General features: G+C 40.4%; 1 protein-coding gene across 1 annotated transcript; it reads left to right on the top strand.

Annotated features, from left to right (window-relative positions):
- Nucleotides 1–286: 286 nt before the first annotated feature.
- Nucleotides 287–15,004, top strand: LOC133053601 (eukaryotic translation initiation factor 1A, Y-chromosomal-like). Its single transcript, XM_061138154.1, has 6 exons — nucleotides 287–302; nucleotides 2,102–2,185; nucleotides 9,075–9,178; nucleotides 10,151–10,201; nucleotides 13,941–14,022; nucleotides 14,910–15,004. The coding sequence occupies exons 1-6, from the start codon at nucleotides 287–289 to the stop codon at nucleotides 15,002–15,004; spliced, it is 432 nt and encodes a 143-aa protein (XP_060994137.1).
- The last annotated feature ends 1,400 nt before the right edge of the window (nucleotides 15,005–16,404 follow it).

Genomic DNA, 16,404 nt, shown 5'->3' with positions numbered 1-16,404 from the left:
GAGTGCCAGGAAGTCAGTGGGTTTGGACTACACGTGCTCCGTAGGGCGGAAGAGAATGTGCTTGGAGGATAGGCCCATAGCGTCAGAGGCGGGGAAAGGGACGTTAACCACGTGACACTGGCTGGGTCGCCATTTTGCTGCCGCTAGGCGTGGCTGCGCTCCGATTTCTCGCGCGAGTTCTCAAGTCGGAGTGTGTAGGTTAGCTCCTTGGAAACCTCGGAGGATTACCTGCCAGCGGCAGCGGCACCGGAAGCTGCTTGGAAACAGTGAGCCTGCCGTTGCAGCTATGCCCAAGAATAAAGGTAATGACTCGGCTTCCCGGCACCAGGGTCTGCTCTGCCGCGGTCAGTGGTAGTTTCTCCGTCGTGTGGTTGGCTGAGGTCTTTGAGCGGACTCCACAGTCCACAGAGGAGCTAGGAAGCGGCTCCTGCTTCCTCCCGCTCTGTAGACAGAGCGGGATAATTTCCTCTCCGCTTTTGTCAGTTTTACACGGAGCTGAAAATACGATTAGTTTTGGATTCATGCCAGTTTAACTGCAGGCCGGTAGTAAACTGGCAGAAGGCTACTTTCGTGCAGCTGAGGCTTCGTCCCTGAGGCTTTCATCCCTTCCGAAGACTCTCCCTTAGCTGTTGTTTGTGACACACTGATTCTCTCTTTGGGTCTAGTAAATACTTGTCAGTAGTTTACTTTGTGCGCGGTTGACTACTGGTGAAAAGACTGCTTTGCAAACACGGAGGCAAAACGCTGTTGCACGTTTAGGTTCATGTCTGCCAGTTTACTTTCTTCTGCCTGTCACAAACCTTAACCTTCTTTAGAACGCACACATATCCCAACGTGTTCAGCCTTCTTATCCAGTAAAATAGATGCTGGCACTGTGTATTTCTATTTGTCTTTATTCTGAGTCAGACAGTTCACAAATAACCAGATTTGACAGTACTTCTGCTTGTAACTTCCAAAACGGTACTTCTAAACTTACTGAAGCAGAGCCCTGGGACAGTCAGTCCTTGAATTCTCCTTTTTAGAGACCTGAGTTGTTCTTGTGTCATGTTTAATATTCTTGTAATGCCTCCTGGCAAACTGGAACTGCTAGGAGTGAGAATATCTCCTTCAGAGTAGCACCACATTTCACATTACACGAGAAGCAAACCTCTCTTCATTATTCATTCCTGACACTTCATGTTAGCTCTCAAGGCTTCCTTAAGGTTTGCCACATTGGGTCAAATTTTTCACCTTTGAGTTCAGTGCTCTCTACATTCCCCAAACCAACTGGCACAGCCTTTCTCTAGCAAGCAAATGTTTTCCTGCTAACTATCCAGGCAAACTCTAGAAACCTCTTTTTCATAATGTGTTAGGTAAATTACAAACCACTTCTACTTGTTTTTTTCTAATCTATTTAATTCACTTTTAGCTTACAAATAAGTGTGCATTTGTAACAAGAGAAACAGTCCTTGTTTCCTCCTCTGTTTTTAGGAATGAAGTTTCAGATGCCCACATTGGGTTGTGTATCCTGAAGAGAATAGGACTGACTTTATGAATGCTGACTTAGTACAGCTTGGTGCTTAATAGATGTTCAATACATTTTTGTTAATGTTATCTTCAGTCCAGCCTTGGGTGGCTCCCGTCTTCCTTCTGTGGGACTTTTAAACCAGCTGCTAACGCTCATGCCAAACTGAAGACGTTTCTACATATGATTTTTCAGTTTCCATTCCTTTACAGATATATGGAGTAGTCTGGGTTTATTAATTGGAAAGTAAATTGTGGAAGAGAATGTATAGAATCCAGGTTTAAGTGGAAAGCATGGATAATAAAAATGCTAGTGGTTATCTCTGGTAATGTGTTATGTGGTTGATATTAGCTGTTAAGTGATTTAGAAGAACATCATTGGCAATTGGTAAGCGGCTAATCGGTAAGCAAGTTAGGTTAAATTGTAAATCTCTTTTGAGGTCTGTTAATATTTTCCTGGTATTTAAATGATAACCTGTTTGTTCCGCTGTGTTTTTGTAAAGTTTCAAAGCTTACGTTTGTTTGTTTTACAGTTGAGTTTGTAAACTATTATACAGATGATTAGATTTCAATTTTTATTCACTTTTTAATCACTTAGGTAAAGGAGGCAGAAACAAGCGTAAGGGTAAGAAGGAGATTGAATATAAAAATAGAGACCTAGTCTTTAAAGAAGATGGACAAGGTAAGAATTCTTTACTTATACCTTTTCTAGTAATGTGAATTTCACAGTTTGATCTGAAACATGTCTTAGTCATAATGCTGAGGAGTTGTCTCATAACTCCCTTGTTTTTTCTTCATCTAAACGATTTTTATCTGCTTATGTGTTTTTCTTTTTGTTTTTTTTATGCTGTGCTGGGCCTTCTTTACTGCGCATGGGCTTTTCTTTCGATGAGGACAGCAGGGGCTGCTCTGCAGCTGCAATGCACGAGCTTCCCATCGGGGTGCCCTCTCCACTTGTGGAGCAGAGGCTCTTGGGAGACCAGGCTTCAGTAGTTGCAGTGCATGGGCTCAGTAGTTGCAGCTTGTAGGCTGTAGAGCACAGGCGCAATAGCTGTGGCACCGGGGCTCAGTCTTTGGGAGGCATGTGAGTTCATCCTGGACCAGGGGTCAGACCAGTGTCTGCTGTATTGGCAGGTGGATTCCCTACCCCTGAGCCACGACGGAAGCCCCTCGTATCTCCATCTTTTCCCCATTTACAGTGCCCTATATTTCTCCATAATTTCTGTATTAATTTATTGTACACTATTTCTTTTCTCATGCAGGTTTACAATGTGGCATTTCTGTAAACAAGGTGTCCTGTTTTTACTCTGTGGATAACCATGGTATAAATGACAGTGAATTGTAGTGTTTGGAGCAGAGTAAGCCTGGCTGCCAACATTGAAAATCGCCTACTTTTGCACTCATTTTTCAGTAGACTATGAGAAATCCATGCCAAGACCTCAGCCCCTCAGTACTCCAATGTCACTAGTGCATGATCATATTTAATAAAGTAACAGAATAGTTGACTATCTCTTACTTGAGTAAGTGCAGACTAAAATAAGAGTAAAATAACTGACTGAAGCACTTACTTTTTCCCCTTTCATATTTAGCTAAGCCCACAGAGGAGATGAAATATGAGTGCAACTCCCATATTTTGTTTATAACTTAGACTCACTAATTTTCAGTGCTTTCTTCTATTCTTTCTTTTGGAACATGCACATTTTCCTCCTACCATTTTGTTTGTTTGTTTGTTTTTTTCATTTATTTTTATTAGTTGGAGGCTAATTACTTTACAGTATTGTAGTGGTGTTTGCCATACATTGGCATGAATCAGCCATGGATATACATGTATTCCCCCACCCCAACCCCCCCTCCCACCTCTCTCTCTCCACCCGATCCCTCTGGGTCTTCCCAGTGCACCAGCCCCGAGCACTTGTCTCATGCATCCAACCTGGGCTGGTGATCTGTTTGACCCTTGATAGTATACATGTTTCGATGCTGTTCTCTCAAAACATCCCACCCTCGCCTTCTCGCACAGAGTCCAAAAGCCTGTTCTGTACATCTGTGTCTCTCTTTCTGTGTTGCATGTAGGGTTATGGTTAGACCAGCTTTCTAAATTCCATATATATGCATTAGTATACTGTATTGGTCTTTATCTTTCTGGCTTTCTTCACTCTGTATAATGGGCTCCAGTTTCATCCATCTCATTAGAACTGATTCAAATGAATTCTTTTTAATGGCTGAGTAATATTCCATGGTGTATATGTACCACAGCTTCCTTATCCATTCCTCTGCTGATGGACATCTGGGTTGCTTCCATGTCCTGGCTATTATAAACAGCGCTGCGATGAACACTGGGGTGCATGTGTCTCTTTGAGATCTGGTTCCCTCCGTGTGTATGTCCAGAAGTGGGATTGCTGGGTCATATGGCAGTTCTATTTCCAGTTTTTAAAGACATCTCCACACTGTTCTCCATAGCGGCTGTACTAGTTTGCATTCCCACCAGCAGTGTAAGAGGGTTCCCTTTTCTCCACACCCTCTCCAGCATTTATTGCTTGTAGACTTTTGGATAGCAGCCATCCTGACTGGTGTGTAATGGTACCTCGTTGTGGTTTTGATTTGCATTTCTCTGATAATGAGTGATGTTGAGCATCTTCTCATGTGTTTGTTAGCCATCTGTATGTCTTCTTTGGAGAAATGTCTGTTTAGTTCTTTGGCCCATTTGTTGATTGGGTCATTTATTTTTCTGGAATTGAGCTGCAGGAGTTGCTTGTATATTTCTGAGATTAATCCTTTGTCTGTTGCTTCGTTTGCTATTATTTTCTCCCAATCTGAGGGCTGTCTTTTCACCTTGCTGATAGTTTCTTTGTTGTGCAAAAGCTTTTAAGTTTCATTAGGTCCCGTTTGTTTCTTTTTGCTTTTATTTCCAATATTCTGGGAGGTGGGTCATAGAGGATCCTGCTGTGATTTATGTCGGAGCGTGTTTTGCCTATGTTCTCCTCTGGGAGTTTTATAGTTTCTGGTCTTACATTTAGATCCTTACTGCATTGGAGTTTAGTTTTGTGTATGGTGTTAGAAGGTGTTCTCGTTTCATTCTTTTACGAGTGGTTGACCAGTTTTCCCAGCACCACTTGTTAAAAGAGGTTGTCTTTTTTCCACTGTATATTCTTGCCTCCTTTGTCAAAGTCCTCCTAACATATTAAACTTTCTTCTAGGCGGGTCTCGTTACATACAGTTATGGACTTTAGCCCTAAATATTCCATCTCCTAAGAGCGAAGCCTTTCTCCTATGTAACTCCAGTAGCATGGTCACAGGAAATTTAACCTTAGCATTATACTGTCACTTGGTAGGTACTCAGTTCTAGCCCCAATGCTTGCGCTTAGTCACATCTGACTCTTTTGAGATCTCGGGGACTGTAGCCCACCTGGCCCCTGTGTCCACAGGATTCTCCAGGCAAGAATACTGGAGTATGTTGCCATTTGCTTCTCCACAGGCTCATCCTGGCCCGGAAGTCTAGTGCGTTGTCTCCTTTGTCTCTTGCGTTTGCAGGTGGATTCTTCATGGCTGAGCCACTGGGCAAACCCCTGTTCAGGAATAGCCAGGAGCCATATGTGGATGTTGAAATGAATGGAAGTTAGCATATTGTTCAGTTCTTGTGCATACCTTTCTCTCAATTGAAAATTCTATTCTCTGTTGTTGAGCTGGTGTATATATAACCACCATAAACATTTGTCCATTTGTTTCAGTCATTTCCAGCACTTCATAACAAAGCCATGTAGTTATTCCTGCATAGTGCAAGTCACTAAACACACACACACACACACACACACACACACACACACACACGCTCAGGAACAAACACAAATATTTTTATTGATCATTTGAAACATGATGTGTTTCTAAAGATAATCTGGTCTTTGACCTTCATATTTTTTCCTTACGTTAGAAGTGTGTTTCAGGGCCAGTCTTTAAATTATCATTATCTTTTCTTTGCTCTTTTCTCCTGTGTAGCAGCCCTGAGTACTAAGCTGGGTTCATGGCCTGTGATGCAAGGGACTGTCCATAGTTGGAATCCCATTTACCTTTCAGGATAATGACAGATGAGACAAGAATCTCTTTGGGGGAGTTGTTTCTCAGTCACTAAGCCATGTCTGTGACCCTTGCGGGACCCCGTGAACGGCAGTACACCTGGGTTCCCTGTCCTTACCATACCCTTGCATTCGCTCAGACTCATATCCCTTGAATCCTGTCATACCATCCAACCATCTCATCTTCTGTTGTCCTGTTCTCTTCCCCTCCTGCTTTCCCTCCCACATCAGGGTCTTCTCCTTGCAGTCGACTCTTTGCATCAGGTGGCCAAAGTATTGGAGCTTCAGCAGCAGTCCTTGCAGTGAATATTCAGGGTTGATCTCCTTTAGGATTGACTGATTTGATTTCCTTGCTGCCCAAGGGACTCTGAAGAGTCTTCTCCAGCGCTACAGTTGATACACTTCAACTCTTTGGCGTTCAGCCCTCTTCATGGTCCCAACTCTCACACCCATACATGACTACTGGAAGAACTAGAGCTTTGACGGTACAGAGCGTTGTCATCAAAGTAATATCTCTGCCTTTTAACATGCTGTCTAGAGTTGTCATCGCTTTTCTTCCAAGGAGCAGTTCAGTTCAGTTCAGTTGCTCAGTCATTTCCAACTCTTTGCAACGCCGTGGACTGCAGCAAGCCAGGCCTCCCTGTCCATCAGCAACTCCTGGAGTTTAGCCAGACTCATGTCCCTTGAGTCAGTGATGCCATCCAACCAGCTCATCCTCTCTTGTTCCCTTCTCCTCCTGTCCTCAATCTTTGCCAGCATCAGGGTCTTTTCAAAAGAGTCAACTCGTCACATCAGGTGGCCAAAGTATTGGAGTTTCAGCTTCAAGATCAGTCCTTCCAATGAACACCCAGGACCGATCTCCTTTAGTATGGACTGGTTGGATCTCCTTGCAGTCCAAGGGACTCTCAAGAGTCTCCTCCAACACCACAGTTCAAGAGCATCAGTTCTTCAGCACTCAGCTTTCTTTACCGTCCTGTCTCACACATCCATACATGACTGCTGGAAAAACCATAGCCTTTGCCTAGATGCACCTTTGTTGGCAAAGGAATGTCTCTGCTTTTCAATATGCTGTATAGTTTGGTTATAACTTTCCATCCAAGCGTCTTTTTATGTCATGCTTACGGTCACCATCTGCAGTGGCTTTCAAGGCCCCGAAACTAAAGTCAGCCACTGTTTCCACTCTTCCCTATGTATTTGCCATGAAGTGACGGCACCGCAAGCCATGATCTTTGTTTTCAGAATGTTTAGCTTTAAGCCAACTTTTTCCCTCTCTTCTTTCACTCTCATAAAGAGAATCTTTCCTCAAGGGTGCTGTCATCTGCGTATCTGAGATTATTGAATTTTTTTGCCGGCAGTCTTGATTCCACCTTGTGCTTCATCCAGCCCAGCATTTCTCGTGATGTACTCTGCATAGAAGTTAAATAGGCAGGTTGACAATGTGCAGCCTAGATATGCTCCTTTTCCTACTTGGAACCAGTCTGTTGTTCCACATCCACCACTAACTGTTGCTTCCTGACTTGCGTACAGATTTCTCAAGAGGCAGGTCAGGTGGGCTGGTATTCCCAGCGTTTTTGAATTGTGCACAGTTTATTGTGATCCGCACAGTCAAAGGCTCTGGCATAGTCAGTAAAGCAGAAATAGATGTTTTTCTGGAACTCCCTTGCTTTTTCCATGATCCAATGGATGTTGGCAATTTGATCTCCGTTCCTCCGCCTTTAGAAAACCAGGTTTGAACATCTGGAAGTTCACAGTTCATGTATTGTTGAAGCCTGGCTTGGAGAATTTTGAGCATTACTTTGCCAGCTTATGAGATGAGTACAGCAGTGCGGTACTTTGAGAGGTTTTGGCGTTGCCTTTCTTTGGGATTGGAAAGAAAACTGACGTTTCCTGTCCCCTTGCCCCTGCTGAGTATTCCAAATTTGCTGGCACATTGACTGCAGCACTTTCACAGCATCATCTTTGAGGATTTCAAATAGCTCAGCTGGAAATCCATCACCTCCACTAGCTTTGTCTGTAGTGATACTTCTAAGGCCCACTTGATTTCACCTTCCAAGATGTCTGGCTCCAGGTGAGTGATCACTCCTTGGTGATTATCTGGGTCGGGCAGATCATTTTTGTGCACTTCTGTGTATTCTTGCCACCTCTTCTTAATATCTTCTGCTTCTGTTAAGTCCATACCATTTCTGCCTTTTCTGGAGCCCATCTTTGCATGACACGTTCCCTTGGTATCTCCAATTGTCCTGAAGAAATCTTTTCCATTCTTTTATTTTCCTCTCTTTACTTGCACTGGTCGCCAAGGAAGGCTTTCTTATCTCTCCTTGCCATTCTTTGGAACTCTGCATTCAAATGAGTATGTCTTTCCTTTACTCCTTTGCTTTTCACTTCCCTTCTTTCACGGCTGTTTGTAAGGCCTCCTCGAGAGCCATCTTGCATTTTTTGCATTTCATTTTCTTGGGGATGGTCTTGCTCCCTGTCTCCTGTACAATGTCACGAACCTCTGTCTGTAGTTCATCTGGCACTCTGTCTATCAGATCTAGTTCCTTAAATCTATTTCTCGCTTCCACGGTATAATCATCAGGGACTTTATTTATATCCTACCTGAAAGGTCCAGGAGCAGTCGCCTTTAATATTGTGGCTGCAGTGGCTGTCACTTTGATGTTTGTCCTTAGTAAACCTTTAGTAATGTACCTGCTTTATATTAACTGCCTGTTTCTTTCTCTATTCTGATGCCTGCGTTTGTCATTTAAAGTCAAGAAGACGTCATCCCGTGCTGGCTAATGCTTATGTCAGTGTCTTCAACTGACAGTAGAATCTGGTGGCCTCTTGACTATGCTTAGATAGAATTGTCTTTAAGCATTTGACGCTTTATCTTGAAATACTCTATTAAGGACTTAGAATAAGCATCAGTGTGTCCTCAAGCAAATGTTCGTTAGTGATCAGCCTGCTGTTGATTATCAGTAGAGTTAATGAGGGAAAGGAGAGGCAAGATTTTGCAAATATGCAGCGTGAGAGGTTGCTAAGCCAGCATGTAGGGCGCAGTCTGAAGTGAGCCACTTTGGTGTGCAGAGGTAGAGCATGCAGTCGTGAAGACAAAGACTGAACTGATTTTCTCAAATTAGTGGATGACTTAAATATACCCAGTAGCGATAGCTTTTCGTGGAAATAACGTTTGTGATTTTGGATTAACTGCTTCACTTTTGTCAACTTTTACTTGCTCAGAAAACAAGAGGATAAGTGCATCAGTTTAGCTGAATGAGACCGTAGACATTGCTTGAGAGACTAAGAATTCTCCCATTTTTGTGGATAACATTAATATATGTCCCCTGAGACAGCTCTCATTTGTTGTCATACTTGAACCTTTTGTTCTGTTTTAAATTATGGTTTGGTCTAAAGTTAGCACTCACAGGGAAGTTACCAACTTAATCACAAGTGTTGCATTTTTAGGAAAACTGGACAGTATGTTACGGTTTTGTTTTTCTTTTTTCTTTTTTGCCCCTTCCTAAGAGTATGCCCAGGTAACCAAAATGTTGGGAAATGCACGGTTGGAAGCAGTGTGCTTTGACGGTGTGACAAGGATATGTCATATCCGAGGAAGCTTGAGAAAAAAGGTCAGTGTGGAGGTATATTTTCCTTTAGTCCAAAGCTTACCTTTAAAACATTTATCTGTGCTTCCAAGTGACTGAATTTGGTGAATTCTTGAAGACTTCAAGAATAGTGATTTATATGGCAATATAAACGCATAAAATTAGAAAATGCTTGATAACTTTAATACTAGGACTTAGATTTAGAAAGAATGATTTGTGACACCTAGACTGGACTTATGCCAGAAATGTTTGCTCTTGCGGCAACAGACAGAGTCCGTGTATGAACCAAATGGAAATGGTAAGCCGTGAAAGAAAGAAAGAAAGAAAGAAAGAAAGCAAGAAAAATAAAACACCTGAAGATTATTTTTCAGACAACAGAAGTCTAATTGTTAACTAAACCTAACGTTTGGTCCTGGGTAAGACTTTGCTTTGTGGGAACAGCTGTATGTGTTGTTAGGAACATTTGAAATTGGAACATGGTAGAGCATCTTATTTAGTAATTTTGGCACGTTGATTGACCATATTGTTTAAAAGTTCCTTCAACCCTACTTTTTTGGATTAAAAATCAGTTTTGTTCTCTTGAGTCATTCTCTTCCAGTTAGTGGTTTGGGAACCTGAATTGACGTCAACTGGTAACTAGATGACTATATTTGTGTAGATGAATTATTTTCATTTGTTGAAAAGAACTGAAAATGTCCAGAGTGATTTGTGAATAAAAGTAATTCACGTGACAAAGAACTATTCTCTTGTACATTCAGATGCTCTTAGGCATGAGCACACACACAGATAATACACACATACATGCACATGCACACACAACACACACACAGACCACAGACACATACACACACACACTCATCTGTAGTTTTGCCATAATTCATTAGTAGATATTTCTCACAGACCGAATGAATTATATTTTTTGTATTAAGTATTGCTTTACATTGAACACTATTGTTTGCATTTTACATACAATATACCATGAGTTTTCTTTTATAGGTTTGGATAAATTCTTCAGATATTATATTGGTTGGTCTTCGAGACTATCAGGTAAGAATTACGTGTAAGTTTATAATCTTGAATTTAAGAATCATTAATATCAGTATCTAGATGATGCAATAAAATGCATTTGACCTGTTCTAGCCAGTTATGAGTCTCATCCTTCTGGCATCCAAATTTGTTATGATCCACAGTGTTTAAGATGATAGGATTCTGGCTGGCTGACGGTACATGTGTTTTGTGGGAAGACTGGTTGTTTCTTTCTTTATTTTAAATATAATAAGTAATAAATATTCTCTTATAATTTTGGATAAATACTAGAGCTCATCCTTCTGTCCTTCTTTAAAGTCCAGGTGTAGTCAGGCCTCTGTGCTAGGTTTTCAGTGATTCTGGTGCAGGCTGACGTTTTCAGTATCTGCAGTAAAATGAGAAGGTATCTTCATATTTTATGATATATATTTCACAGAGCTAGATTATTCATTTTCCTTTCACTTGTCTTTTCCTTTAATTTTTGATGGCGCTGAAGCTCGTGGGATCTTAGATCCCCAGTCAGAGATTGAACCCAGAATACATCTGAGGAAGCCCTGAGTCCTTGTCATTGGACCGCCAGAGGACTCCGCCCATTTTTCTTTTTAAATACTTTTGTAAACTACCCTTTGCTGAAATAGAACAGTAGCATATGAGAGTGATTTTCATTAGCATTATTACTCACTAAAAAAAAATTTAGTAATTTATGTTGGGTTCTCAGTTGCAGTTTTTAAATTTCAAGGTCTCAAATCGCAGTTTGAGAAATCACTACTGTAAGATGATGCAATTAAGTCAGGCAAAACCTCTAATCTCCAAGGGGGGGGGGGTTTGGCTTGTAGGAGAAGGGTAAGACATAGACTAGGTGATTTAGAGTGTATGTTATAAATCTGAGATGAATGCTTAAAAAGCTACTTGTTAGTTGCCCGCTATGACCTCAGTGTTTGTACTAAGACTTGTGAGACAGAAGTCAAACCCATCACATGTGCCCAGTTAAATTTTAAGTGCAATAATTCTATTATCAGGTCATGTTTCTCTCTCTATTCTATTATCAAGTCATGTTTCCTATAAATAATTACGATGTGCTGATTTGTAAATTTCAGTCTTCTGTTTCCCTGTTGATTTTTTTGGTGTGATCGTTCTATTAGTGATTAAAGCGACTTTTTTATCTCCACTAGTTTTCTTTTAAAGAATAAGTTTGTCTTGATTCTCTAGTGCAATATTCTTCACAATTAAAACCACATTATGCACACTGTTTCTTGTCTTCTTCTTACACATGCTACCCGAGGTAATGTCTCTGTTAAGTCCAGCTTGTAGGCTTTCTCAGTCATGCTTTGTATTGCCTACGTATTTTCTGGTATGTGAGCGAACACATTTTCCTTTTTCTTCGTACGTCCCATGTTCGTTCTTGTTTCTGTTTTTGTTGAAATCTCAAAAGTGCAAATATAACATGGTGAGACGGGAGATCCGATTTCTTCTCCCAGGGCTTTTTTCTTGCCATTGTTTGTTGAGTGATTTCTGAAACAGATTGTGTAAGGCATGAATCTTTTCCTTGCCTGTGGCCACTGGATGCTTCTTTATAACATCACAGACAGCCCGTGTTTGAGGTTTCATTAAAAACCAGCAGGCCTCTCATCCTCTGCGTTCAGGCCCTGTGCTTGCAGTGGTATACCTTTGATACTAAGCCAGGCGACTGATAGCTCTTCATTTTAGGCTCGTGCAGAAAATCCAGGTGACTCGAAGCTGAGAGGTTAGGAGCATCCCTGAACTTTGATTAGTGTGTCTTCAGTCTTGATTCCACATATAAGTGAGGTCCTACAGTGTTTGCCTTCTCTGTGTGACTTGTTTCTCTTAGCACACTACCCTCCGGTTTCATCCTAGTTGCTCCAGATGGCAGGATTTATCTGCATTGGATGTTATGCCCTCATTGGTCATAACATTTGCAAATATTTTTACCGATCTAGTACACTGTCTTTTTGTAGTTGTTGTTGACAATTTGCTTTTCTGTGCAAAAGTGATTTAGTGTGATGTAGTTCCACTGAGTAGGTTTTGCTTGTGTTGCTTATGGCTTTGGTGTCCTATACAAAAAGCAAAGAGCAAGAGCGGCACTTGGTAGTTTTGCACTGCGTTCTCTTGCCAGTAGTTTGAGGGTTTCAGGCCTGTGTTTAAATCTCTGATCTACTTCAGGGTAATTTTAGGCAGTTTGTGGTGTAAGAAAGGCGTCCACTATATGTTAAGTATTGTTTTCCCAGTACTGTTTATTGGAGAGGATGTCTTTTCTGCACTGAGATCTTGGTTCCCTTCATGGGTTTTAATTGATTGTCTTTGAAAAATTTTATTTCTGAGTGATGAGTTTTGTCCCAAGAGTCCATATTACTGGTGAAATGCCGGAGACATATTGTTGGGACAGTTGTGTTTGGAAAGCAGGAAGTGTGTGTCCTCCAGCTTTATTCTTCCTCCAGGTTGCTTTGGTGGTTAGGATTGTGTGCGGTTCCATATGGCTTTGTCTCTGAAAATAACTGCTACTTGAATTTCTATAGGAATTGCATGGAATCTGTACATTACTTTGCGTAGTATGGACACATTACTACTATAACTGACTTTTGCATATTGATTTTATATCCTGAAACTTTACTGAATTTTTTTCCTTTGTATGATTTTGTGATCTGGATCATCCATTTATAACCTTGCCATTTTTCATATGTGCTGAGTAAAAATATAGACTCTGTAAATGTGCATCATTTTCATGTCCATTTATTTTAGTTGAACTACATATAACCCCGGAAAGGAATGGAAAAATTGTTTTGTTTCACGGGCAGTGTAACCACAATTATATTAATCCTATAAGGGATTAAGGTACTGACTTTAAAGTGATAGCCACAAACAGCTCTTCTGATTTTTAATCTGCTGTGGATAATTGCAAACCCTTGTTACTGAAATCATATTGTAAAGATAATAGCAGCACCCCCACTCTGTGGAAGTATCTTAGTACGTTATTAGCTAATCTCTTCCCTACTGAGTTGCACTGAGACTTTTAACACAATACCTACATGTTTTTTTGTGCACATTATAGTTTGAGAAGTGTTGCTTTCTACTACACTGCAGTTTTATGACTGTGATATTTTCAGTTGCCTTTCTTTAGGCCTTTTCTAGGTTAATTGTAAGCATTCAGAATTGTTTGCTCTGTCAGTGACTGGGCGTCTTTAAAATGGAGAAAAGTGAACTTTGTTAGGGCAGTACTTCACAGGCATATTTGCATCAGAAGCACACAGAAGAGCTTTATAAACACACAAGGACTTCACTCCAAGCCTGTCAGGTTTTAGGAGAATATAGGTATCTTTTTAAATCACCACAAACAATGCGAATCAGTAAGATACTCTAAGAACTGTGGGTGATAGAAAGGTTTCTCTTGGGTAACAATACCACCTTCACTTAGAACTACAGTGTTAGAGAGTGAACAAGGACAGTAGTGCCACAGCACTCCCCCCCCCACCCCGCCCCGCCGCCGTGTTTCCTTTTCGTACTTTTGATTCAGTGCGTTATATACATCATTTTCCTAGTCTATATTTTATTTGGTCATGCATGCAGACTTCATCACGAGGACTTGTGTGTGTGTGTGTGTGTGTGCGCGTGTGTGTGCGGATGATAGAAGAAAGGTGAGAGAATGGTGAGGTTTCACATAAGTGTGTTTATCTGAAAGTAATTTATGAGACAGCTGATGATTCTTTGCATAACCAATTTTGATCCTTCCTTGTTCCTCTCCAAGGATAACAGAGCAGATGTAATCTTAAAGTACAGTGCAGATGAAGCTAGAAGTCTGAAGGCTTATGGAGAGCTTCCAGAATATGGTAGTTATTATCAAAGATTTTACATTTCCCTGTCTTCTCATAGCATTTGCTAGTTAGTGTTTAGGTGAAGCAGTTGTTTCAGGATTCTCTCTCTCTATGTATTTTTACAAATATGCTTCAATCCTCTTTAAGTATGTGTTAAATATCAGTATATTAAGAACTTAGTAATGGATTATCTTCCTGCAGTATATTCTTTTGGTGGGGAATGAAAAATTTACGGGCTCTAGACTTATACATACGAGTTGTTAAAGGAATGCCTCTTAACAATGCTTAAGAGATTATATAGCTGGTTTCAGCTACTCGATGACAACAGTTATGGTACTGGTATTGATTTCTGTGGAGGAGTATTCAGTTTTTCTTCGTATACAGAGTACTGTTGTGGCGTTTTGTGGAGAGTGCTTTTAAAAGATATCCCTTTTATTTTTTAAAGACAAAAGTATTCCTCTAGTAAGCTTGGAAAGATGAAAATACTTCTAGTAACCAAAAAGAGGAAGTGCACTAAACGCATATTTTGAACATGATAGCAATTTTACTTACTCTATTAGAGTGCATTTTATTATCAAGTTATGTGGTTTTAAGTAAGAGTGAAGATTCTGATGACAATTAGGTCGTTTAAGAAATAGTAAGATAATTGGGAATCAGATCAATACTTACTTGGCAGTGAACTTCTTTTAGCAGTTTCATTGTGAGTTTGTTCTCTGTGATGTGTTTGCAGTTGGGAAGATTTTTCTTGGAATGAAACTGTTGAATCGAAGTTTGATTACAAGCAGTCTGTTGTACACTTCAGTGTTTTAGTAGTAATCCAGTATTGTTTCTTTAAATAGGCAATTAATCTAGTAACACCTTGATTTTACATTTTGAAGCGTATGCTCTTATTGTATTTTTAGTGGAACTTAGTGACACAGATACCTTTGAAACTGAAGATGATGATGAAATCCAGTTTAAGGACCCTGCAGCTGAGGGTGAAGACCCTGAGGTGTAAGTCAAGGCTGAACCGTGTGTGTGTATGCTTTTTAATGTTTTGTACATGAAAGTAGTCAGATCTTTTACCGTTTTAGGTCTCAGAAGGTTGAACACGTGAATATATATTGAGGCCTATGTATCCGTGAGTTTGAATATTCCTTAATATTCAGAATCCACCATGGCAACCTTTTTAAATTTTCAAAAACTTTATAGTTCTTTGGATCCTTGTTTGTTTGTCTTTTAAATCAGTTAGGTTTGACAGTGGGCACTCCATAATGAGCCTTTATTAAGCAAGGGGGTGTACAGTGATAGTATTAAGAAGTTTAGCAGACAGGTTTAAAGTGTATTGCCTCACAAGGCTGGTACATTAATAGAAGTAAAGCATGTTGAAGCCAGCTTGCTGAAGCACTGGAATTTTAGTTCACTGCAAAGCATTCTTAAAATGAAGGCCTGTTTTGTTGCCCGTGTATTTAGAGGTCACATTAATTGTCCTGTATCACTCTAGGACAAAGTTTTGGTTTGGAGATTGTGGGAAATGGTTGTTTATCTTGGTAAGGAATTAGTGATGATAAGACTCTTCCATGTCTCACTGTTCTGCTATGAATGTATTTAAGTGAAAGTTTTATTGATTTGTATCTCTTGACTTTTGAGACAGGCCCATCGAGTAATTGGAATGACAGTATGGCTTATACTCTTGTAAGGCCTGTTAGACTTCTTCTTCTTTTGGTACTTCTGTGGTAAAAATGTACTGTAGAAACCAAACGTGCAAAAACATCAATGAGTGTTTGAACACCAAGGTAGAAGTTCAGAATTCCAGGAGCACATTTTAGGAAGTCTAAACCGGATCACTGCCCTCGGAAACAGATTTCAAGATCTTTCATTTACCAACATCCTTATTAAGAGCGTTTTCAGACACTCAGAGAAATTGAATTTTAAGTGGAAGTGAGCAATCACACGTTCAACTACATTATACAGTTTACTAGTTGCTAGTCAGTCTTTCGCATCTATTGTGTTCATACCAGTCCGTACTGTACTTTGATGGATTTTCAGATCATCTAGGAAATGAAACCAAAGCACTGCCCTGGTGCCCTGGTCTAGTATTTTAAGATTTTCAGCATCCACTGTATGGATCACGGGTTCAATTCCTGGTTGGAAAAGAATGATCAGCAGCCTGCATGTCAGGGCCACAAATAACCATGAAAACCCAGGGCACTTTAAGCTTACTCACACCATGAATTAGAACAGCTGGATATGTACCTTTAATGCAGACATTTTTACCAGATTTTTTTTTTTTTTACCAGATTGTTGCAGATTTTTAAACACATGATAATACTCGACTGATGTGAAAGTGAAGTCGCTCAGTCGTGTCCGACTCTTTGCAAGCTTGTGGACTGTAGCCTACTAGGCTCCTCTGTCCAT

Source organism: Dama dama, chromosome Y, assembly GCF_033118175.1.
Source record: "Dama dama isolate Ldn47 chromosome Y, ASM3311817v1, whole genome shotgun sequence".
Lineage (NCBI taxonomy): Eukaryota > Metazoa > Chordata > Mammalia > Artiodactyla > Cervidae > Dama > Dama dama.
This window is presented reverse-complemented; position numbering and strand designations above follow the sequence as displayed.

Coding starts and splice junctions, on each gene's coding strand:
- LOC133053601 (XM_061138154.1), top strand. Junction 2,186..9,074: donor CTTTAAAGAAGATGGACAAG/GTAAGAATTCTT, acceptor CCCCTTCCTAAG/AGTATGCCCAGGTAACCAAA. Junction 10,202..13,940: donor TTGGTCTTCGAGACTATCAG/GTAAGAATTACG, acceptor TTCCTCTCCAAG/GATAACAGAGCAGATGTAAT.